Source organism: Anguilla anguilla, chromosome 13 (genome assembly GCF_013347855.1).
Source record: "Anguilla anguilla isolate fAngAng1 chromosome 13, fAngAng1.pri, whole genome shotgun sequence".
In the NCBI taxonomy this organism is placed as follows: Eukaryota; Metazoa; Chordata; class Actinopteri; order Anguilliformes; family Anguillidae; genus Anguilla; species Anguilla anguilla.
The window spans coordinates 8,992,580-9,016,760 of record NC_049213.1 but is presented as its reverse complement, the minus strand read 5'-3'; the positions used below and the strand labels follow the sequence as shown (position 1 = coordinate 9,016,760).

At 43.9% G+C, this 24,181-nt stretch overlaps 2 protein-coding genes across 3 annotated transcripts in view; one reads left to right on the top strand and one right to left on the bottom strand.

The window, feature by feature from the left end:
* Nucleotides 1-1,226: 1,226 nt before the first annotated feature.
* On the bottom strand, nt 1,227-20,997 carry pcif1 (PDX1 C-terminal inhibiting factor 1). The gene is made up of 16 exons (XM_035389259.1): nt 20,863-20,997; nt 19,158-19,299; nt 18,207-18,331; nt 17,104-17,241; nt 16,338-16,486; nt 14,773-14,927; nt 12,995-13,142; nt 12,183-12,266; nt 11,896-11,995; nt 11,114-11,276; nt 10,263-10,435; nt 9,071-9,157; nt 8,146-8,330; nt 7,055-7,148; nt 6,052-6,227; nt 1,227-5,170 (listed from the first exon to the last, which is right to left on the bottom strand). Exons 2-16 carry the CDS (start codon nt 19,282-19,284, stop codon nt 4,840-4,842), a joined length of 2,235 nt encoding a protein of 744 aa, XP_035245150.1. The 5' UTR covers nt 19,285-19,299; nt 20,863-20,997; the 3' UTR covers nt 1,227-4,839.
* Nucleotides 20,366-24,181, top strand: part of pltp (phospholipid transfer protein) — a 21,748-nt gene continuing 17,932 nt past the window's right edge. Inside the window, exon 1 of one of the 2 annotated variants that reach the window (XM_035389268.1) lies at nt 20,366-20,514. The gene's annotated coding sequence lies outside the window, so the exon portion shown is untranslated. The remainder of the gene's footprint in view (nt 20,515-24,181) is intronic. The other variant, XM_035389263.1, reaches the window with a different exon arrangement.

Below are 24,181 nucleotides of genomic sequence, written 5' to 3'. Positions count from 1 at the left end.
AACTACATAAGAACATGCCACATGCAGAAGTATCGAATAGAATGGGATCACGTTTCCCTTCTTATTTGTACAGTTCAGGGATTGAAATCCAATCTAAAACATTTCAGTTATCAAAAAACATACCAAGAATTGCTTGGTGTGGCCAAACAGAGCTGGTATGACTAGGACTACCAGTTTGTCTCCGCCATGTGACCTGCAGGGATTTAAATTTGTATTTCAATAGTTCTCCTCAAGGGGTCCCCATAGGCACTCCAACAGCTCAGTTCAAACAGTGGTTCTCAAACTCGGTCCTGGGGGACCCCTGTGTATGCTGGTTTTCATTCCAACCTCAACAGCAATCCCAGAAGTTTAACAAAGTGTCAATTTTTCTTAACTAGGTGCTTTTCATGTTTTAGAGCTGGGGTTCCAGAAAGGGCCAGTGTGGGTGCACACACCTGATTCTGCTAAGCACCTTGATTAGTACCCACATTGGCCCTTTCTGGATAAGACTGGGGACCCCAGCTCTGGCTATATAGATGTGATAAGTTTACTTCGGTACAGCAATCATCAAAAGTATTAATCATTAAATTAAAAACTTTAACCTTCAAACAGATATATGTATCCTTCTCACCTGCTGCTCACCTTCACCCATTTCTGCCTGAACAATTTTACATATTATTTAGTTTCAAGGTATGGAACTTGCAGTCTGTTTACCCATTCTTCCATATGAAGTATGCAGCATGGGTATTTGTTTATTTTTTAGCAAACTTTCTCATAAAGCAAAAATAAAATGGTTATTAAAAAGTAATGTGATGTAATGGTTAAGGAACAGGGCTGAGGTTGTAGGCTCATCTCAGCAGGAGCACTGCCTTAGCATCCTTCCATACTTGCATACTTAACCTGAACTACTTCAGTAAACTATCTAGCTATATGAAAGCGTTGCAAATTGTTTTAGAGCAGGGTGTGTGCTACTCATAGAAAGTAGTCTGTTACATTACTCAAGGGAAAGATTCAGTGTACAGTGTGTACTTTGCATTGGTATGCATTGTACATTACTGCCCAACTTGACATCCCAAAGTAACGAGGGGAGGTGGGGGGTAACGTACTGGTAGTCAGTCAGTGGAAACACTCGTTTCAGATTAAGAACGCTGAGGTGATGTGGCAGGAAGATGGTAGGGCTGTTTTTGGGACACATGAACATATGAAAACCAGGCAGCATTTATGAAAAAACCAAATTGTTAAGACTCACTGTACGCTAGTTTTATTACTATGCAATTAAAGATACATGGGTTAGAACATCTCGCTCGGAAGTTAAGGGTGTTCCAGCACATGTTTAGACCGGCCTGTTCTGAATGCGTCACAACACTGATGGTATGTCCTCTAAGTAGTAGAACGAATGGGTTGATTAGCACAAACAGTATTTTCTCTTACCATATCTATGCCCATTAGTTGCACATTAAGAAAACATTTATGGCAATTACAGACTATCTACAGCACAATACCTTAAGAAGAAACAGGTAAGGATAAATAAAAGAACATCACACATTTGAAAATCTTTATATATACATATTATCACACATATAAAAATGAAGATGATACAGAGTAAAGTTGACTCATTACTACAGATAGCCTATGGACTAATTTATATGAATGTCATTTTGTATAGTTATATTATACTTTCTGTGAGTGAAAAATATCTGATCATGCAAAGTAAATTCCAGACAGGAAAAATCCATCTTTCACCCAAACAAAACACGAATTATAAAAATAAACTCCAGGGGTAATTTAGCTGGTTACACCTGTGTATTACTGTTGCATTCATAAACAATTCTACTTTTACATACAAGATAGATTTTTTTATTCTTTAATAACACTTTGGTTTAGTTTAAAACATTTTCTATTCCATAAATTGTATAATTCATAACAAACATTTTTATGAATTATTTCATTTTTAAAAAAAGTTTTGTTAAATTAAAACAAATCAGAATTTCGGAAAACAAAAATCATGGAGAAAAGAGACAACATACACTTCATCTTCTAAACAGCTCGATACAACTGTGTAGCAGAGAGAAAAAAGAACACAATTCATACCAATTTCTGTACAATATCTACAATGTCTTTGCTGGTGACAGAAACACACGGGGATTTGAATATCCATCTGATGCTCATGGCTCTAATGGAGAATAATGCAGGGCCTGATTTTTTTTGCCCAAAAGCAAGATGGCACAATGCCACCCTAAGGGTATCAAATTAATAAGAATCAAATTGTCATTGAATATCAGCAGCATGAACAGAATTAGCCTTTCCCAAAGCTTTCGTCTAAATTTCGCAATAAAAACGCTAACTGCTAATATGTACAAACGAGGCCAAGCTAAGCGACCGAATATTGTACAACAGACTGTATTGTTTTTAAACTTGCACGGACAAGTATTCTGCATTAAAAACAAGCGCACACATAAAAAACATTGCCTGTACAGGCGCAAAGTGTAGTCTCCAAATGAGTTGGTGCATTGTACCACTAGTCACGATGAGGAAGTCAATTTTCACAGGAGGACTGAACTGGTTTTTTTTAGTACATTTTTTTATTCTCAATTACTTCTTTATCCATTTTTCCACAGCCTCACTACTAAATACTGAAATATGCTGCACTAATTTAATATGTTTTGCTTTTAAAAAAAAAAAAAAAAAAAAATTTTTACATTCATAATGCTGCCCAGTGATGCACTATAATCTCATACTAGTGTAAACATGTGTACAAATAGTAAAATACTATTCTAATGATTGCAAAAAGCAAAAACCACATACCCCATTCATTAACTTCGGTTTTTGCATGCCACTAATGTGTGCCATTCATATAACGTCACTGTTGAAACCTGAAACTGTTGAAACCACAGGAAAGATTTGTCAATTTAGAAAACTTTTTTTTTTTTTTTTCAGATTTTGAATACAAGTATACAACAAGCGGCAACGTAGTGGGTTCTTGTCTGAAGATTTATCCCTAGTGTCTCCAGGCTGACCATATATCTGCTAGGTGAAAACCTGGTTTTCACAACCAAGCACACTTTTCTGGCAAAATGAACTTCAGTGAATAAGGGGTATGGCGCTCCCTATGGACAGATTAAAGGCTGAGGATTATTTCTGGGAAAAGGAAGGTTTATTCTTCTTTAAATAAACCATAAATAAATTTTTAAAAGGGTAGTTCTGTGCATTCGCGCACAGTATTTTGGACATAAGGTGTGCTACAATCAAAAAGTTGTTCAGTGACATCATAAACTACTGTGAGATTACACACAATAAAAGAGGTCAAAGTATTGGGACCAACAGCCGGCCAGTCAGAGCACAGAATGAGACGGTATAGGACACACCTGGGTCAAATACGTATTTGTTTTGGATTCAAATGCTTTTCTGTGCTCTATTGATCTTGCCTGGTGTAACTGACCCAGCCAGTATGACCAGAAGGTGGGGTTTGCACTTTTTGAGAGTATTTAATTGGTTCCAATACAACAGACAAGATCAGTAAAGCGTAGAAAATTATCTGAATCCAAAACAAATACGTATTTGACCCAGGTCTGGCACAGGATAAGTCTGGCAGACCGCAGAAACAGCAGGCCTTTTTCTGGCCAGCTTCTCTCGCTCATAACCTACTGCTGCTTCAACTCATTCACAACCTTCTAACACAAACGAGATGCTACCTATCTTACACAAAACAAAAATAATGAAACAAGACCAGGTCAAAACCTAGTATATGGCTGGACCTCTCCAGCCGACCAATGGTGTAACTTCATAACTCACTCAGTCTCAGACATTCGCGTTTGTAGGGCTGGCCCCGCTGTTGCGGTCCAGCCAAAAAGAACACCACCTAACTTAACCAAACTAATTTCTGAATCAAGCAAAGGGAAAGGCGTTTATTGAGATTAATTTTTGCTGCTGAACATGGCTGCTGCAGTTAAGTCCAATTTGTATTGTAACTGTAACATATTAATGCATCTTACCTGTATTAAAAAAAAAAATGAAAGGGGACAAATGAAATTCCTAAACACAGGTGAAACGTCCAATCAGCCATAGCCAAACCCCCCAAACCCCCCTCAGAGTCTCTTGTCCTAACTCGCATATAAAGCAGAAAAGCATGTAAACAGAGAATGGCTCACGCCACGTCATGACACAGGTTCTGGCGTCATGGAAACTAGAGAGAGATAACTGCTGTCATGTACGTGTGACGCTGCATTAGTGATGGTGACGGTGGTGGGAAGGCTGGGCAACCGACTGAAAGGTTAACACACATAGCTGCCTGATCATTACACGTCCCTTCCTCTTCCAGAGAGATTAGGGGATTTAAAAAGGAGGAAAAAAAGCCCCGCTGAGCCTCCACTTCTCTCCCCCAAAATGTGTTTTTTTTTTCCTTCTTATTCTTCTTTTCTATAATCTGACTGCCAGATATAGCAATGCCATGTAGCATAGCACTAAAGTTTAAAGGCCAATAAACGACAACCAGAATTACCAGATTATTCATGACATCATCAACAGCAACGATGGTAAAAAAAAAAAAAATAATAATAATAATCATACTAACGACAGCAACAACAACAAACTACTCTCCACTAGTTAAAACTACGGCTAATACCATTACCGCTACGGCCTACAACAATAATAAAAACAGCAACAGTAATGAACTTGGTTCAACTAAATATTAAATAAAAGTCCAGGCAGAGAGAGTACACAGAGGCCAGACATTAAAACCGAGATGCCCCCCACCCCCAGCTCCCACAGTGCCGCCCTGACCACGCCCCGTTCCCATAACCCCTCCCCCACGACGACGAGCACCCCTCCCCCTCAGATACTCCCTCCGCTCCTCACCCTGTTTTAAACGGCCGCGGCGTGCGGGGGAGTCTTTTCCTTGGGGCTGCCGTTGTCCGGGGTCGCCGGAGTGTCCGTGCTCGCCGCCTCCGGCTCGCTTTTGGGGTCCTTGTCCCCCGCCGCGTTGGCGGAGGGGGTGGGGGGGGTGGTGGTGGTGGTGGTGGTGGGGGTGGGGGTGGAGGAGGGTCCGGGGGAGGACAGGGAGCGCCCCGAAACGCGGTATGCCGCCTGCAGCTCCTGCAGCCTCTCCGGGGTGGGCTCCCACTTGGCGAAGCCGGCCGCGTTCTGCAGGAAGAGCACCGCCGTGCCGTGGACCGCCTTGTAGTACATCTCCTCCCTGGCAGAGACGCAGTTCCGCTTAGTACGGCACGAGAACCACATACTACAGTGTGGGGACTAGAGCACGAGAACCACATACTACAGTGTGGGGACTACAGCACGAGAACCACAGACAGTACAGCCCGAGGTACATACTACAGTGTGGGGATTGTACTACAGCAGGAGAACCACAATACAGCCTGAGGTACATACTACAGTGTGGGGACTAGAGCACGAGAACCACATACTACAGTGTGGGGACTAGAGCACGAGAACCACATACTACAGTGTGGGGACTACAGCACGAGAACCACATACTACAGTGTGGGGACTAGAGCACGAGAACCACATACTACAGTGTGGGGACTAGAGCACGAGAACCACATACTACAGTGTGGGGACTACAGCACGAGAACCACATACTACAGTGTGGGGACTAGAGCACGAGAACCACATACTACAGTGTGGGGACTACAGCACGAGAACCACAGACAATACAGCCCGAGGTACATACTAGTGTGGGGATTGTACTACAGCACGAGAACCACAATACAGCCTGAGGTACATACTACAGTCTGGGGACTGTACTACAGCACAAGAACCACAGACAGTACAGCCTGAGGTACATACTACAGTGTGGGGATTGTACTACAGCAGGAGAACCACAGTACAGCCTGAGGTACATTCTACAGTGTGGGGATTGTACTACGGCACAAGTGAGGACTGTGCAGCTTCTGGGCTCTAGTACAGCATGAAGAGGGCTCTACAACACAATGACTGTTCAAAGAAGGTCACCCATAAGTTCCTGTTACACTACTTGGAAATACCCCTTGAAAACACAGACTTAAATACCATTGAGGCAGTCAAAAAAAATTAGGTGCTGACTGGAACCACATCTACCTCTTGCAGATGTGCTGGGAGCCGCTGCGGTACTCGTGCTCGAACGCCGGCACGGTCATCTGGTGGCGGCGGAAGCGGCTGGCCTCCATACGGGTCAGCGCCGGGGTCGGAGGGTTGCGCCACTCCGGGACGAAGATGATGAAGGACAGCGGCTCGTTCGAGCGCTCCAGGAGCTCCTGCGCGGTCAGAGCGTTAGCAGAGACGTTCACACCGGCGCGCGGCCTCCCCTAACGGAATGCCTAAAGTCGGTGCGTCGAACGCGGCTGACTGCGCAGTTGTAACATGCAATCCCAAGGTAGGAACGTTACTAAAAGCCCATACTAAAACAAAAATAGGTGAAATTTGTTTATAAAAATCGTGGGAATGAACCTGACAGCATGGAGGGAATCTGTTTGTCCTGCATGTTTCACAGATGACTGCGTTGGTTTTGATAGATTTTATATTTGATTACAGATATTTAATTTGAGTAATAAACTATATTCACTAAACATTAGGTTCCTGCTGACATTATTGTTAATTGTATCACTTTAAAAACATTTCTGTCAATTAATAAACAAAATTCTGTAGTATTCTGTTATATTAAAAGGTATTGAGCAGGGTTTGATATACTAGTCTTGGGGCTTTCAGCAAACTAAATCTGTATTTTTACAGGTCAACTTCCCTCCACCCACCCCCTCACCCCCTCACTTGCTCACCTCACTTTTCTGAAAATGAAATCCTGTAAAATAGTCATCAAACTTGTATGACCCATGGGGGATTTCAGACCTGTCATTACATCATTGCTTATTTTCTTGGCAGACTCTTATATTCAGCCAAGTTGCAGCCGCATAACATAACACACCGTACTGCCAATAATGCCCACATTACCGTCGAAGCAATTAAGGGTGAGTGAGTGTCGCTCAAGGGCACAACGGTGCACAGAAACATTGACGAAGAACACCATCTTAAATCAGAAGAACACTTTGGTGATTACAGAGAAGCTGCTGTATGATATGGGACTCACCTCAAAATGAGTCACCATGGTGTCCATCAGCTCCTCACTGAAAGGTGGGTTGGCCTCAAAGGAACCACTGGCTGGCCTGAAGCTCAGGAAAGGCCTAGGGACACAGCAGAGGAGTCTCACACTGGGCTGCATTGCTGCTCCTGTACCAGAGGTACCCACTACCACAGACTGATAATGCTTCGACCAAGGCCTTATCCCTTCCTACTATCAGAATTAGGGCTGCACGATATATTGACTCTCGTTTTTTTAAGTTTAATGGAACCACTGCCATGGAGCGCGTAGTCAATCCTCCATAGTTTTTTCTTTAATTTCTCATAGCCCCAATTAGACGTCGACATAAAAATAGCATTCTCTTAAATGATATCAGTTAACGATTCAAGGTGCACTGTCGTAACCCCTACAGCGTTGTAAAGCTTCGTACTTTGATGCAAAGAAACCCCGTCTCGATCGGTAAAACCACTAGAGATGACAAAAGAAATAAGGCAGTCCCCTTCCTTAAAGGAGGGCTGAAACTGAGACCCCATGTTTATGATTACGGTATTTTATAATCCAATAACTGTTGGCAACAAAACAACTAATAATATTACAGTGATGGCATTTATATCGTTAAAATCCCCTCTGCTCATAAGCAATAATTTGGTCTTCGTATACAGGCTAACAAGTCATTATTCATAATGCGTTGTTTCCATTCAGCTGAAAGCGTTAGGCTACATTTACGTAAAACAAAACCTGAAAATGGTACGTTATGGTGATCGTGACAGGTTCTAACTTTCTTTTAAGTTAAAGGAGGCGACCAGCTTCAGTTCAAGAGGGGGAAGACTTAACCGAGGATTGTCACACTTAGGGTGAGAATGTGAGGTACCGACAGCACCAGCACATAGAATCAATAACAATGGATTTGGCAGGTTCATTTTGATATGCACAAGATGGACAGGACAAGAATGCCAGTAGGAATGCAGCAACAAGAGAAGCAAACACTACACTGGACACGAGCTTAGCTCAAGAGCTCCCATGAGCTTAGTTTAACAAGATCGGATGAACATACAGAACGAGTGGAAAACTGGGCGTGGCGAATCTGTCCGCACACTCACCCCCGGGATCCGAAGAAGCCGTCGATGTCCGGGAAGGCGGAGCAGAACTGTTTGAAGTAGCTGTTCAGCGGCGAGGCGAAGCACTCGAAACTGACGCCGAACTGCTTGTGCAGAGCCTCAAAGACGGGAACGGGGAGCGCCCCCTGCAGGCCCGTACCCTCGTTTATACCCGAACCAAACAACACCTGGGGAGCACGGCAGGGAGGGGGGGGGGGGGGGGGGGGGAGTAAGCATGTTACAATCAGGACTCCTCAAACCTCAGGTCAACACAACATGGGCCAAACTAGAGCTACCCAAATTGCTGAGCTTAGGACAGGATACTTTAAGTGCTCAGGAGAACACGTGCCCGGGCTTACCCTGATGCTCAACCGGATGCTCAGAGGAGCCTAATATGTGCCAAGAAAACATTCCTGACACCAGCATCTATTTGAATGCATGCGGTCAGCAACAATGCTTAGGTATGATGTGGCATTCGAATGATTCTCAATTGGTATTATGGGCAACCTAAGCATTGTTGCTGCCCAAATGCATCCCTTTATGCAGTCTGCCTTTTAAGAGATGGATACTCCCAACAGGATAATGTACCATGTCACGCATCATCTCAAGCTGCTTCCACAAACATGACAGTGACAGTTTACTCCAATGGCCCGCACAGTCCTCAGATCTCAATCCAATAGAGCACCTTTAGGATGAGGTGGAACAGGAGGTTTGCAGCATTAATGTGTGGCCAGAAATCTGCCGTAACTGGGTGATTCTATCAAGGCTGCTAGCAAGGACCAAAATCCCTAAGGGGTGTTTCCAGCATCTTGATGAACCCAAGAATTCAGGCTGTTTGGGAGGCAAAAGGGGGTCCTACCCATGACTAGATAGGTGTATCCAATAAAGTGGCCACTGAGTAAACACTTTTGTGTGCTGCGTATCTTACCTGGTATCTCTTGATAAGGCACCACACCCGTGACAGGAACTTCTCAAACCTTGAATCGTCGATGCAGCTGTACCGATAGAGAAGCTCCTGAAAACAGAAAATAAAATAAAATCATAATTCAGAATAAACACTAATCTTGCATTTCTGCTATGAAGAATTGTATACCAATTACAGATTACTAAAAATTTAGCTTAGGCCTAACCACATGGGTTTACGAAATATTCTTACAAAACCTGGCACACAAATTGAGGATATGTTAAATGGCTTAATCAATTTTGGAACAGATTAGTCTCTTCTGAATTTGCAGCATTTAAACTCATTTAAACAGCATTTACATGGGATTAACAAAGTGAACTACAGGAAATTATTCAAGTTGAGTTCGGTTAGCAGAACGAGGGGGCATAAATAGAAACTGGCAAAGGCTAAATTTCACACAGACATTAGGAAATATTTTTTCACACAGAGAGTGGTCAATGTGTGGAATAGCTTGCCTGGACATGTAGAGGAGGCAGAAACACTGGGGGTATGCAAGGCCTGGCTACAGTGTTAGATACTATCTAGCTTTTAGGTAAACTAAGCATCAAGTACAGTTTAGTGGTAGGAATAGACGAGCAGTGTTGGGCTGAATGGCCTGTTCTCGTCTTACGTTATGTTATGTTATGTTAACTCCGGCCCCCAGATGATCCAGAGACTTGAAACCAACCTCAACATACCCCAGTTCTCATCAACGATGATTTCATGTCAATCTAATTGGTGCTATTTTTTTTAACCATTTAGATTTTTATGGAAAAAAATAGTTTCTAGTTTCTTCTCCTACAATAATTTACCCATCTGAATACCATTTGGCAGGTTGCATTTATGAACCTTGTTATGTGCAGGCGTTACCTTTCCTATGGTTTCTTAGACGAATGGTAAATTGATAAGCTGGTAAATTTTTTACTTGATAGCTACTTCTTGCAAATCTTACTTATTCCATTTTTCAAAACTAAAAATCTTTAAATTTATTTATTTATTTAGTTTATTTAAACAGGGACAGTGTACAAAGAACATTAACCTTATATAAAACAAGGAAAGATGTAATAACCCCCGAGTTCCAGACATCCCATATCTCTGAAGAGTCAGCGTACGATAAGAAGGAATGTTCCAGAAATGCAATGAAGGTGCACAGTCACAGGCTGTAGAAGGTCCTCACCAGCTTGTTGAAGTAGTTGCGGTTGACCTTGACCATCTCGCCCTTGAAGCGCAGGCAGGCGATGTCGTTCTCGAAGTGCAGCTCGACTCTGGGCTGGGGGGGTGAGGGGATCGCCAGTCGAACCGGGTAGCAGTACACCAACCGGTCCTGGACCTCCGGGGGATCTGGACCATCTATGACCATGAGGGAGGGGGTTTACATTTTAAATTCCTTTTAAAAATGCATTTTTACTAAAGATTTCTAAAGACATTACATTACATATATTTACATAACATTATTACATTAAATATATTTAACAACTTTTTTGTCCTTTAATGACGAGTTGAAAACCTGCCTGCAAATTTGGCACTGAAACTTCTACTAGCACTGCACATATCATTATATGTAACAATTACATCCCAAGTGGACAATACCCACCCCCTCCCAGTTCCAGAGTCCCAAAGTTATGACTCTTTGACCAGTTCCTGCGCAACACGAAGCTCTATCACATTATGGCATCATAATACATGCCGTAAACCTGGAACCACAGCCACAGAGTCAGGCACTGCAGGACTGCTTTCCCCACATGGTCAGTGATCACCTGCGACAAGAGCTGCGACGCATGACGATGTCACAATGAGGTCTAGCATGCGGACCAATAATATGGACCGATTTTGCAGGGAAAACTGGACTCCAAATTATTTATTAGTTTTTATTCACCTGCAGCTCTCTGCTTGAGATCAGCACTGACCTCGTTGCTCCTGTCGCCCCAAGTTTATCCTTCTCAGTTTTAATTATGGCCAGCGGGCACGAAGCAGGACCCCCCCACACGAAGGCAGCGGGGAAAGGGGGGGAGGGGCCTGGCGACTCACCGGCGATGTTGCAGTCCTTGAGCAGGGCCTGGTGCGCGTGGCGGATGCGGCGCGCGTACTCGGCGGAGATGTGGTAGATCTTGGTGCAGATGCCCTCCACGGAGTCCCGGGCCACCGCAGTCACGTGCGGTCCGCACTGCTTGCGCAGGTGCTCCAGGCGGTCCTGCGGAACGCCCGGCGGTGGAACACAGACCGTTGAGCACCAATGACCACCGAGGGGGGGGGGGGGGGGGGGGGGGGGGGGGGGTTTAACTGACTACGGTCCTGTTTTTTTTTTTTTTTTTTTGTTTCGGGGAAAATCCCCCTGACGGGTCTCATTGCGGCACGCCGCTCCGGAACCCGTGCTGCCAGCTGGTGCTAACCGCTAACCGCTAACCGCAGTTCTACAGCCTGCGTGCGACGTGCCACCCAGAAATCCTTCCCTACGCGCAATCGAGGGCTGTGTCACACAGAGAAACCTGCCACGGGATCCAAAACCCATTGGTAGTGGGTGAGGTGAGTACCCACCCATCACTGTAAAGCACTTTGAGCGTTCGGAAAAGTGCTATATTAATGCAATGATTCATTCATTCATTCACTCATTCATTCATTCATTCAAAACCAGACCATGGGCTGCATGCACAATCTGGAACATCTTTACAGCGAACACAATGTTCTCACAATGTTACTGAAACGTTCTGACACTGTTATAACACTGCCGCTACGTGGCAACGGCTCTGAGCTCTGATTGGCCGATGACTCAAACGCGCAGACCGGGGCTCGGGCCCACGCGTGCACTGTACCATGTAGTCCTCTTTGCTGGCGGAGTGGTCTTTCCTCAGCCAGTTCATGGTGTCCTCCACGTTCCACTTCACCACCTTTCGGCTCTCCGGCGTGGCGTTCCTGTAGAGAAATACACAGCTAAAGTCACTCCCAGCGCACTGCACTGCGGGACATGAAACGCCTTTCAAAAAAAACCGTCCTTTCTCACATAGCCATCTAATCTCCTGTGTGAACGTAGAAAAGAAACAATAAAAGCTATAGAATGTAAGCAGGTGTTTCCTTAAAGAACGTGGCACCAAAACGTCACCTCGAGTCGATCATTTTCTTTGCGGCCTCCGCGTATTTGAACAGGAGCCTCCGGGCCTCCTCCTTGTATTTTATGCGGGACAACCTGTAGCCAAAAAGGAACAGGTAACAAACAGAAAACACAACGGGGTGAGAGCCCATAAGGAGGAAAATGCACCGCTTTCTAGACTGCTTTTTTCACCTAATACAACTTGGCAGCTAACACCATTTATTTATCTATTCATTTACTTTTTGGAGGGAGTGATTTTTCTTAAATTCACAGATATAGTCCAGCTCTTTTCTTTAGCACTAAATAATATAAGCATCTACAAATAAACAGAATGTAACAGAAAAACGTATTCGATCTACTATGGACAATCAAATGCATTACAAGAACCTTGACAGAAAGCATGTCATTCTAATAAATTGGTCTACACTGAATGCAGCTGGAATGCATTTTCACCTTAAAGCTGTTAATGGCAATTCCATTTTATTTCACGCACATATTGCATTTGCCAGTTGGTAAATTTGGTGGCAGAGATTAAGACATTGAATTTAGCAGTTAAATTGGGTATGAGCCCAGGGTCTTCACCATGCAGACCAACATTATCATATGCAATCATAATCGTGACCATGACCAACCACCCCCAAGAATTAAGCAATGCTCACATTAAATCATCCATTTTTCTAGAACGTTCCATTTTGTCCTGTCTGGCCACAGGCACCGGAAAATATATTATACATTTAAACCAAAAACAATAAATAATTTACCAAGAACTACGGACCGATTCCACCTGGGTGAGAGTGGGGAGTGTGACACGGTGAGCCTCTCACCTGATGGGGATGTCGTTCATGACCTCGCGGAACATGGAGGGCGATATGACCGGGTCGCACTCGCTGGGCAGCAGGGGGTCGCTGCCCTTGTCCACCACCTTGCGCTCCAGCATCCAGCGGTTGAAAGACTCCCGGGGGGGCTCGATCCCTGGGGGGGGGGGGGGGGGGGGGGGGGGCAGTTTGGGACAAAGGCGACGTCACACTCCCGTTTCCGCTGACCCGGACCCCACGCGCTCCCCACCTCGTCTCGAAACCTCCCACGCTACTGTCGCCCGGCAAAAGACGGGCAGTGAGTCTATCAGACAAAACACCGCCCAGGCAGGACAGGAGGAGACGGGACGCCGCCAGAAGGGAACTCCAACAGCTGAATAACGGCCCAGCGCTGTGCTTGCGCCACAAGCACAAGAATAGACTCTTTCAAAATGGAGACCACTTGCACTACCACTAAGCTGAAAAGACAATATTCTTTTCCACCCAGTGCCTTACCATGCTCTTTGTGTTTTATAACTGCATGCCTTTATCCTTTCAAGCATTCTTCACTTAAAATCACATTTTATACTTGCTATCATGTTTTTTTTTTTTTTTTTTACTTTACAATAATCTTTAGTTTAATAGATGCATCACCCGACACCTACATGACATGTGACATTTGTTAAGAATGGCATCCATATCGTAAACCAGCACCATCACACGGTGGCCTTCTGATGCAATTATTCTAAATGCACTTTGTTCACCAAGGGGGAAAAAAAGACTCAGTAAAGGCAAAATATAAGATCAACCTGTGACTGGACACAATTGAAAAGAAGCTGACGGAGCAGTACATCTTCAGTTTGTTCTGTATTCAAGCCGTGAACAAGGCAAGCTGCTGCCAGTGCTACAATAATGCAATATAATTACCACCTACATACCACTGCTGTGGTAATTCGCCATCAATGTACAGTGTAAGTTTGCCCTACATTGCGTGTCCTGTGTTCCGCATTTTGTGTTTATATGAGCTGTGAAATGCAACCTATATATCCTCACTGAGAACAAAGTTCAAGTTCAATAAATATGTAGTAAAGAGAAAATCCATCACTTCAGTCATTCCAGCCTTGGACATAAAACCCAATACTCAGCGACAGCGACTTGGCCGTCCCATCATCCCATTCACCGCCTGTTTTTTTTTTTTTTTTGGACTACTCTCCAGAGAAAATGCTGTCATATTGCCTTTAATGGGTTTTGGCTCCAAGAGGCTTATCTAGCGCACAGCAGGCTGTCTAAATGCAGTCAAACACTGGCCAGCACCCACAGGCCTGCACATATGAAAAAATTCAGCCTTCTTTGCCAAGAGTATTTCCGGACATCAATGAAATAATATTTGCCTACTCCCGTAGCTTGCTTCGCTCGCTCGCATTAGTGAAAGCGGCATAAAGGACTAGCACTGTGCAAGGAACTAGGAGATATCCACTGTATTACCTTTTTGCCGTCGGCCACTCAATTCAATCCACAGATTTCTTTGTTTGTTTATTTGGATGCTGGAGGGATGGTCCGTGCAACTATACAATAAGCTATCCCTGAGAATGAATGCTGTCCAAGGGTCAGGAACTCTATTTTAAAATTGGTCGTGAGCTTTTTTCGCAATGATTAACAAAAATCTCTCAACAAAAAAAAAATCCAACTACACTAAAGTGCCTTTTTACCCCCTTGTTCTTATTTAAATACGGCATGGGCGTGATCAGGATTCGGCAGTAGACTGCTGAGCTGTGCCTCGGCAGGGTTGCCGTGATGTGCGCACGTACCCTCTCGCTGGTAGCAGAGCTCGTGGTAGTGCTGGCGCAGCTTGCCGGTCAGCTGGGCTCGCAGCAGCTCCATCTCGGGGTGGGGTGGGAGGTGGTCTGCCGGGGCCCTCTCCCGGATCACCGCGTTGGTCGGCACGTCCAGGTCCCAGTACACCCTGCGGAAAGGCCACAGAACGGCTCCTCAGTGCGCCCCGCCCACAGCTCGGACCAGCAGATCCAGGCCAAGAAAAACGACCACCAATGACCATAACACACTGACCAGTACTTATCACTGCAATCCAGAGACCGACCTGGGTCAACTATGTATCTGTTTTAGATTCAAATACTTTTCTGTGCTCTATTGATCTTGCCTGGTGTAACTGAGCCTGCCAATATGACCAACACACCAGACAAGATCAGTAAAGTATAGAAAACTATTTGAATCAAAAACAAATACGTATTTAACCCAGGTCTGTTCCGAGATCAATCTAAAGAACCTACAGACCTGGCGGGATTGATTAACCAAAACAGTGATGTGCTGGTTACATTATTATCGTTACAAGTCACGGGTGGACAAAGAGGGCTAAGTCCTTTTCTGGATTTTATGCCAGTATCTGCGTTTAATTACTTAGCACATCCATTTTGTGATCAGGGCTGGGTACAGATTCCTGGCACCACTATGGCACGGATTCCCGTACGACCGGTACCAACCGGACTGACTCACAAGATGAATTTGTGTTGCCTCATTTCGGTGCCACACCTTCACTGGCTAACGTTACACTCGCTCGGTCGACACGGTCAGTGACAGCAGGTACCGCTAGCAAGCTAGCTAACATTAAACTCGCTCAAAATGCCAAAAGCAAATTACAAGTATGAAGTATAATGAAAATGATTAAACTGTTCAATTTCTTTGCCTTTTAATGTTGCCCTTTGCTCTATTTTAAACAAGGTATCGGTTCAGGCGCTAGTACCGCTTGTATTGTTTCTGCATTATTATTGGCAAAATCTAAGCGAAACTTATCCCTATTCATGATCTGACATTTCCTGACAAGCACACGAGCAAGAGCTGAAGACTGTTCATGTGCCATTTATGTAAACAAATTTATTGTAATCGGCAAGTGAACCAGTGATGTGCTTACAGCTCTCTTACAAGTCGCTTTAATGAGAAGACCTATTCATCTCGAGGACATCTTATTTACTGTGGCATTTTTAGTTTTGCTGTGGTCCTCTCTTTACAGTGCCCCCCATCCTCAAAACCACCCACTCACCTCCTTTTTATAGTTTTTTTTTTGCATTTCCTTTTTTCGAAGTTGTCGATAGCTAAAAGAGGCTATGCAAAAGCTGTGCACATCTGATTTCACTAAATATAGGCTGTTCACATGAAGTACATTATTCTCACTGAAAATCACTCTGTTAAGCTATTTCAGAGAACACATTAATATTGAGATAGGTATTGTATATCTCCAAAAAGCTGAAAAACATTGAGATATTATTTCAATGCCATGCGGCCCAGCCCTAAAGCAGCGCACAGAGACAGCACTGAAAAGAGGAGCCCGGGCGTTGCCGTGGAGAAATGCGACACTCACGCTGTAGGGCGGTAGGGGGCCGGGGCGGGAGCCGGGGCCGGGGCCGGGGCCTGCTTGTCCTCCGTGCCGGAGCTCCACGGCTTAGCCCCCGGCGTGCTGGGGGAGATGGGGACGGTGGGGGTCGTCGGAGTCACGGGCATCGCCTCCACCTGTCCCGGGCAGAACGCGGGTTAATAGCCACGCAGAGAGCCGAAGGAGGAACTCTTCCCAGCGCCAGGATACGCAAATTCCGGCAGGCAAAACCAAACCAACCGGCTCGGCTTGAAACGGGAGCAATAAAACACGTTTGACAGGGGCTGCCCTGGAACGGGTCAGTGGACACCGTGGCTGGCAGGCAGGCAGGCAGGCAGGCAGACCCACAGGGCACTGCGCATGGGTCCTCGTGCCGCCCAGGGGAGGGAGGGTTTCGGCTGGATCGTTGTTCACTAGCAACCCCCGGTGGTTCATCGGCTGACGACAAGTTTGCCTCTTAAGCTTCCTCGAATGCATGCCTGAAGGAGCCAGACATGCATTTGCATTTTCATAAGAAGTGCCAACTGTGCTGTTTCGAATTGATAGCAGATATTGAGATGATGAGCGCAGATAATAATGTGAGCAAGAATTCCAAATAGGGGAGAAAAAAGGCATTGGGGTGGGGTACAAACACAAAAAAATGTCTAATAAATTTTTAAAATTCAAAGTGATTTCCACCTTTTTTCTTTCATACTTTTAATGTTAACAGTATGTTTGCCAGTGAGTCAAAGGCAGAGATTGACAGATGGCTCACCTTGGGTCTCTTGAAACTGTTGGGGGTCCCCTGAGGGGCCTCCTCAGACAGGCGTCTCTTGCGCTGCCCGTTTCCCAGGCTGGGGTCCCCGGCCCCCTCACCCGAGGCCGGAGCTGCGTTTAAACCCAGGGGGTCGGACTGCGGGGACAGGAAACAGCAGCAGACGACAGGAAGCGGATTATTAGGTGTCACTCAATGAACGGTGCCACACAAAAACAGATTTGGGCAAGAGCAATCCTAAACATTTTAATCCCTGAATCATAACGACAGCTGCTGCAAAAGGTGAAAGGTCAAATGTTAAACTCAGACAGGGGAAGGGGGCAACCAGTGTGGCCAAAGATCCAGACGGTAACACGTCATAGGCAAGCAGGAAAACAAATTTGTGTCTGCCACTGTTGTGAACAGGGATCCATCATAGATTAATTATTAAAATACAAAAATAAAAGTTACGTCACCAAATTACATTCCTAAAGGCCAGCAGAGGTATGTTCGAAAAAATAAACTAAACAGGACCTGCGTGCTGTCCTTATACGGCTACAGAGTGAACAAACAATCCAACTCAGTGGTCCTAGGTATCTTTCCCTGCCATCATCTTCAATCTTACTGAATTGCCTCGTAAGGAAACATGTCAACTACATTATGATCCATAACCATGAGAAGTAGACAAACTAGCTAGACTAACTAACTAGACGACCTACCCGATCATAATTGATTGGTTTCAATTTGAACATTTTATTGCGGAAGGTGTGTTAACGATGCCATTTTGTGAACTAGTGTCATTAGCTGTGGCTAGTTTCAGGTTTCTTGGCAATTAAATAAGCGCAACAATCTGGGTTTTTAAATCTGTTGGCCAGCAATAAGCCACACAGCAGCCTTTTCGGCTATTTGAAATTCATTACAATTTTAATATACGACTAGATTTTGTCATAACTGAAAGATTTACGACTGACTACATCACTGATTTCCTGCGGAAACTCCGCCAAATTTTCCCCCTCAGGGGTCGGGCCTGGAGAGCTTGGGACGTTTTTTTGCGGGTGTGGCGCCGTCTCTCGCCGAACTGGATCTTTCTCTGCCGCGCGCTGCTTGTGCCGCGCAGCACTCACGATGACATCATGCTGCCCCAGCACCGGCACCTCCCACAGCGACTGGTTGGTGAAGCGATTGAAGTAGTAGGGCCGGTTCTCCCGCTTGCTCCAGCATTTGGACCAGCCTGCTTGGATCAGCTCATCTGTAAGCAAGCAATCAATCAATAAGCTAACAAATGAATATCACATATTACATTAACTTAGTAGATACTCTCATCCAGAGCACTTCCAGTATGAGACATTATTTCTAGAATCTTCCAAACAACTGTAATATTTATTTCCATAGTTCATTGTTTACTGGTGCATTGAACATTAGGAAATATGTAGTAAATAGCTGCCACCAAACAGCAACTAGACTAACCTGTTCCCGAAAGATTTGAAACGACCACGCTACAACAGATGTGAATTTATATCTCTGCACTGGGTATTCCACCACCATGTCAGACAGAGTATATTCCATGGGGTAGGTAACTCTGGTCCTGCAGTACTACAGATTTTTATGGGTTTTTTTTGTTCAATATTAGCTTGAACCCATAGTTTGATCAATTATAAAAGAGTCTGAGCCAGAACATTCATTCTGAATGGTGAAATACTGATTGTTCCAGCGTGTGGTTATCTGCATTCATCAAAGCCTAACAACCAATCCATTTATGTGGTAAGGATGTTTGGACAGACAAAGACCAGGGTGAAACCTAGTATATGGCTGGACCTAACACACGAGATCCGGCCGACCAATGGTGCAACTTCATAACTCGGCCGACCAATGGTGCAACTTCATAACTCGGCCGACCAATGGTGTAACTTCATCACTCACTCAGTCACTGACATTCACGTTTGTAGGGCTGGCCCCGCTGTTGCGGTCCAGCCAAAAAAACAATGACAAAAAAAAAACAAACATCTGTGGTACTCAAGTGCCAGAGCTACTTGCCCAGGGCCTACCCATTGTATCCCCTGGGTGAGGAGTCTCACCTGGCAGCTCTTGGATGGGTTTGCTGGTTGAGGGCAGGAGGGGCTGGCCCTGTGAGGAGGAGGGGCCGGAGGGTGACATCACTAGCGCCGGCTCTCCCTTCACTGTTCCGTGATTTTCACTGGCCATCTCGCCTCATCTGTCCTGAGGGAGGAAAAACAGCCGTTGCACCATTTAGAACAGGGGGTTCCCAAAATCCCAAACTATCCGATCCCACACACTTAATGAGTGAATACATTTTCTGACTCACCTCTAATTAATATGTGGCCTGATATACTTTAGAATTGTTCATTTGAACGTATGCACAAACAAAAACTGCTTCACACTGAAATTGTTGTACTTTTTCATCTATAATATAGACAGTTGAGTTGGGTTATGGCAAGAAACTTGTGTGTATTTACACAACCCCACCACTTTGAAAAACCACACATTTAGAACATGTACTTTTACAAATCAACAGAATATTTTTAATTCTGAAAATTTCATATACGGAAATGCGCGTTTAATTACAAGTGTTTTGTCTGTTTCATTCAGTAGTTTATCTCCATTGAAGCAATAACGTTACCATCCAAGATATGACACACTTAAACCAATGTTGTACTTCAATTAAGTAATGCGGCAGCTAAAGAAACTTCCCGACAAAGTTATAATAATTAGTTCAAGTCTCAGTTAATCGATTTTCATAGACCGAAGACATTATAGGCTAGCTGGTTGAGAATAAGTGATAGCTACCTTACAGCTACTTCGCTATGAAGAGTTCTCAAACCGCTTTGTTGTTAGCTTGAATTGCAATACCAGTTTAGTATCCTTTTCGCAAACTTTTCTAACAACACACCATTAGTAAAATACAACTAGCAAGCTGTATAATTGACTGTTTCAGTTTCATTTGTTTTCGCTACGGTTGGCGATATCGTTTCGTTTCCTCTGCATTGCAGAATCGCGCGATTTAGCCAACTAGCGAACCTAGCTGGCTTATGATTCTAAACGTCAAATGTCGGGGTAATTATGGTTCATTAACTTCACAGTTTAGTGTGCATACGTAGTTTAAATGGGGAGTCGTATTGTGTGTGTATTTAAAGTAGACTAATTTTAAGGTAAATGTGTCTACTTATAAATATTTTTCAACATCGCAAAGGAATGCTTTCTGTCCTGGTCGTTGTGTCTGCCAGCATAAGTAACGATAGAAGGACACGCATGCGCCTGCTACACCGCCCACCCCAGAGATCGAGCCGCCCGAAAACAAACACGAAGGAGGAGGGGAAAGCGCCGGGCGGCTGCGCTAGCTAGGCTACATAACAAAAGCAACAGCAGCACCGCCGATCCCTGACGGGGGAGCCGTGGAAAAAGAGACAAAATACGGTAGGACACGGGCCAAATCCGGCATATCTAGGCATATTAAGAAGGAGAATCGACGCGGCCAACCATACGTGTGTTCAAAACAGGGAATCATAGCCAACGAGATTACGGCTAAGCCCCTGCCTTTCGACAACTCGCGCAGTTTTAGGCGCGCACTTTGGTTGGGATAAGATGTAAACAAAATGGCGCGCTCGCTCCAGTCAGAGTCGCTGCGTCCCCTGAACAACATATTGTTTGTTTATTATGTGCATTGCCCAGACGTGCAGAAATAGAGTGGATATTCAAATGCCCTGCTCATTCCGCCACGCGTTATTGCCTTTGTTGTCCCGCTTTTATGGGTTGTACCCTTACCTTGGAGAGGTTTGCTAGGAATCCGGTACAGGCTTTACTCTATTCAGTCCAGATCCGCCTCCGCCTCTCCCTCCCCACCGTCTCCGCCATCTTGTATCGCGGACTCGGGCCTAGGTAATGCGCATGCGTTAGTTTATTTGTCGTACTGGACACCAGCTGTCAATGAAAAGTAGCCATATTTAGTGTGGCATTGGGCTTTTCAAATAGTCTTGCGAAATGAATAGTTAGCGAAGATGGTTACATAATTTGCTTGTGTAGTACCTAAACATAATGTGGTTAAGTTATTTTAACAGTTTAAGATAACATAAATTTTAGATATTGCGCTGTTTTGGTATTGAAACGTTTCTAAGTGAGTAGCTATGTTAGCTAACCTTAGCAAGCTGTGATTACAATTAAATTCAGAACAAACTATAGCTAACAGTGTCATTTGCTGATTTGGTCAGACCGAATGTGGAAGTATTCGGGCATGTTGTGCTTTATCTGTTAGCTGCGACGTCACCGAGTTCAGCTTTCAGGTCATTACTGTTGGCCGCCTACGACCATCACGTGACAACTAATTATGCGAAAGTGATTGCGCAGGCGTTGGCACAGATGTTCCTTTATATAGATGCTACAATGGAACATCTGCGGTGTCTGGAGTCTGGACGGTGAGTGTCAGCTCAGGATCTCCTAGTGTGAAACAACAGCCTAGATACCCTCATGTCTTTATTTCTATATTATGTGTTTATTATGACGACAGTTCTACATCACAGGTGACTTGTGCTGAGTGGAACCGCCTTTTAAAGGGATAGTTCTCTTTCTGAATTAAAACTATATATATATATATATATATATAATCTTATTTCAGTTTTAGTGTTTGCTTTCGATTGTCTAGGTAGTTTTTATGGAAGCTAAAATACATCAATGGTGAAAATTCAGTACATCAAGGAACAAATAAAAGCCTCAACATTCAACCGCACAATACTGAAAACTCAGCATATTAATTAAAATACAGCATCAAATAGTGAAATATCAACAAATGACTTAACAAGCGACCGCTTTGAAAACCAAAAAGTCAACACAGTCAAACAACCAAGTGAAAACTATTTTAAAGACCACATCAACACTTAAAACTTGCTGTGAATCATAAATTAAATCTTAATTATGCATGGAAGAAACGATGCCGCGTGACTACAAAAAATAGCACCGGTAGACGTACTGTACTCTTGTAATATCGCCATCTGCTGGGCAATACGTGGTTAAAATGTATTTATTGACAAGCTTCTTGCACCTGTTGTCATTGGGACTGAAGTGGTGCATCTATTAGCTTGATTTGCGATCCATAACAATAAAAGTCTGATTTGCAGTAATAAAATTAATAAAATATGTGTTATGGTGAAGTTCATCTGCCTTGTTTTTTCATTTAGATTTGTTTAATATGCTTCATATTCATGTGTCATATGTCAGTTTTTTTTGTGTGTTGTTACTTCAATAAGTAAAAATAAAAAAAAGTAACAATTAAGGGAGAATTTCATTGGTTGCTTATGAAACTTATCAAACTGCTCTTGCAAGCATGAAAATCAAGGCTACTTTAAAAACTGACTTTCACTTGCCAATCAAATGCTCCACCTCCACCCTTTCCCTTCACCCATTCACTAAATCAACGTTTGTGTTTGGTTATGTGTGTGTGTGTGTGTGCATGCGTGTGTCAGGGTTTGCACAAAAACTTGGAATTTTTTAATGTAGTTTTCCAGCTATGGAAAAGTCATGGAAAATGGTAATTTTTTCAAAATGTCCTGGAAAATAATTTGTTGTCCTGAAAATAATTTTCAGTGTAACGCTAAAAGCTAAAAACTTTAAAGGTTAAAATCTGCAACCACGCTCTCAAGGAGCTTTCAGAAGAACTTCAAAGATATCAAAGGACTTGAATGTTGGAACACGGTCAATGTGTGCATGTGGCAACAATATCCCAAACTCTCCGCAATTCTGCCCCTAATGGCAGAGTGAAAAGAAGGAAGCCCCTGCTCAAAAAAACAACATTGAGTCTTGTTTGAGGTATGCAGAAAACACAAGTTTCCCAGGCAATGTGGAGTAATGTTTTTTGGTCTGATGAAACCACAATGGAAGATTTTGGCCAAAACCCAATGCAGCACATCATCCAGAGACCACCTACAGTGAAGCACTGGTGGTGGCAGCATCCTGTCATAGGGGTGGTTCTCATCGGCTGGGACTGGGATAGGAGGGGGAAATTCATGGAGAGAAATACAGAAAAATTCTTGAGGAAAACCTGCTGCCTTCTGTAAGAAAGCTGAAATTGAGAAGGAAGTTCACCTTGTAGCATGACAATGACCCGAACCAAACAGGCAAAGCAATAGTAGATCTGGTTTTACACACACCAAAAGGAGTAAGAAAAAAGAACAACATGTATAGTTAAATAATTCTGGAGTGTCCCACAATATTTTACTAACTACCTGATAATTCTGTGGACCTGCATTTATAAAATGTTTCTATTTTTTTTAGTTTTCTTGCTGGACTTGCTCAGAGCATGCTGTTACCAACCTTTTGCACTTTGAAATGTTGGGAATGTTGAATAAACATTTATGTTTGTTGAATAAACATTTTCAGCCGTGATTTTGTGTGATCTGTGGAATCCAGCAATGTGCTTTTACTTATTTGCATTTCATTTTTTATGTGTTAGGTATAATCACAGATCTGATCTGGCTGAAAAGAGGTAGAACTGGTGTTGCAGTGCCGGAGGACATCCAAAGGGGGTGCTGTGTGTTACCTTACAGTCTGCCCACTTGTAATTTTGCAGTATGAGCTGCCTGTCTCAAAATAAGTGAATCCAAAAAGAGAACAAGCAGTCCTTTGTATCAGTTCTAGCAGATTTTGTATGAGTGAGCGGGAAGGCTAATAGTGGCTTACTTTCCTGAATGATGTTAAAATGTAATGTCAGTACTCATTTAGATCCTGTTTAGTGGTGGTAAGGTTCCATGCATTATATTGGACAATTATGGCCACTGAATTATGATCACTGTCACATGCCAGCGTGACACCCCTGGGAGGGAGATGCAGCAGTTCTGGGAAACACTGTTGCTGAATTTGCCCCCTCATGAGTTCCGGGCAAAAACAATGAACTAACAAGCTAAAATAACAAAGATTTCAAAAAGTAAAACAGAGCGACCACTTTTCAGTGCGCTGCTCATAGCTAACCTGCTTTCCAGTGGATGCTCTCCGCCTACTTTTCAGTGGTGGTTTACTTTTGTTTTGTGCTCTGTCAAACACGTAACCTAAATAAAGAAACGCGCTCTGGGTGTGAGCTCCCAGTCTCAGCCTCGAA

Coding starts and splice junctions, on each gene's coding strand:
- pcif1 (XM_035389259.1), bottom strand. CDS start 19,284: ATGGCCAGTGAAAATCACGGAACAGTGAAGGGAGAGCCGGCGCTAGTG. Junction 13,143..14,772: donor GCTCTGCTACCAGCGAGAGG/GTACGTGCGCAC, acceptor CCCCCCCCCCAG/GGATCGAGCCCCCCCGGGAG. Junction 6,228..7,054: donor CCATGGTGACTCATTTTGAG/GTGAGTCCCATA, acceptor CTGACCGCGCAG/GAGCTCCTGGAGCGCTCGAA.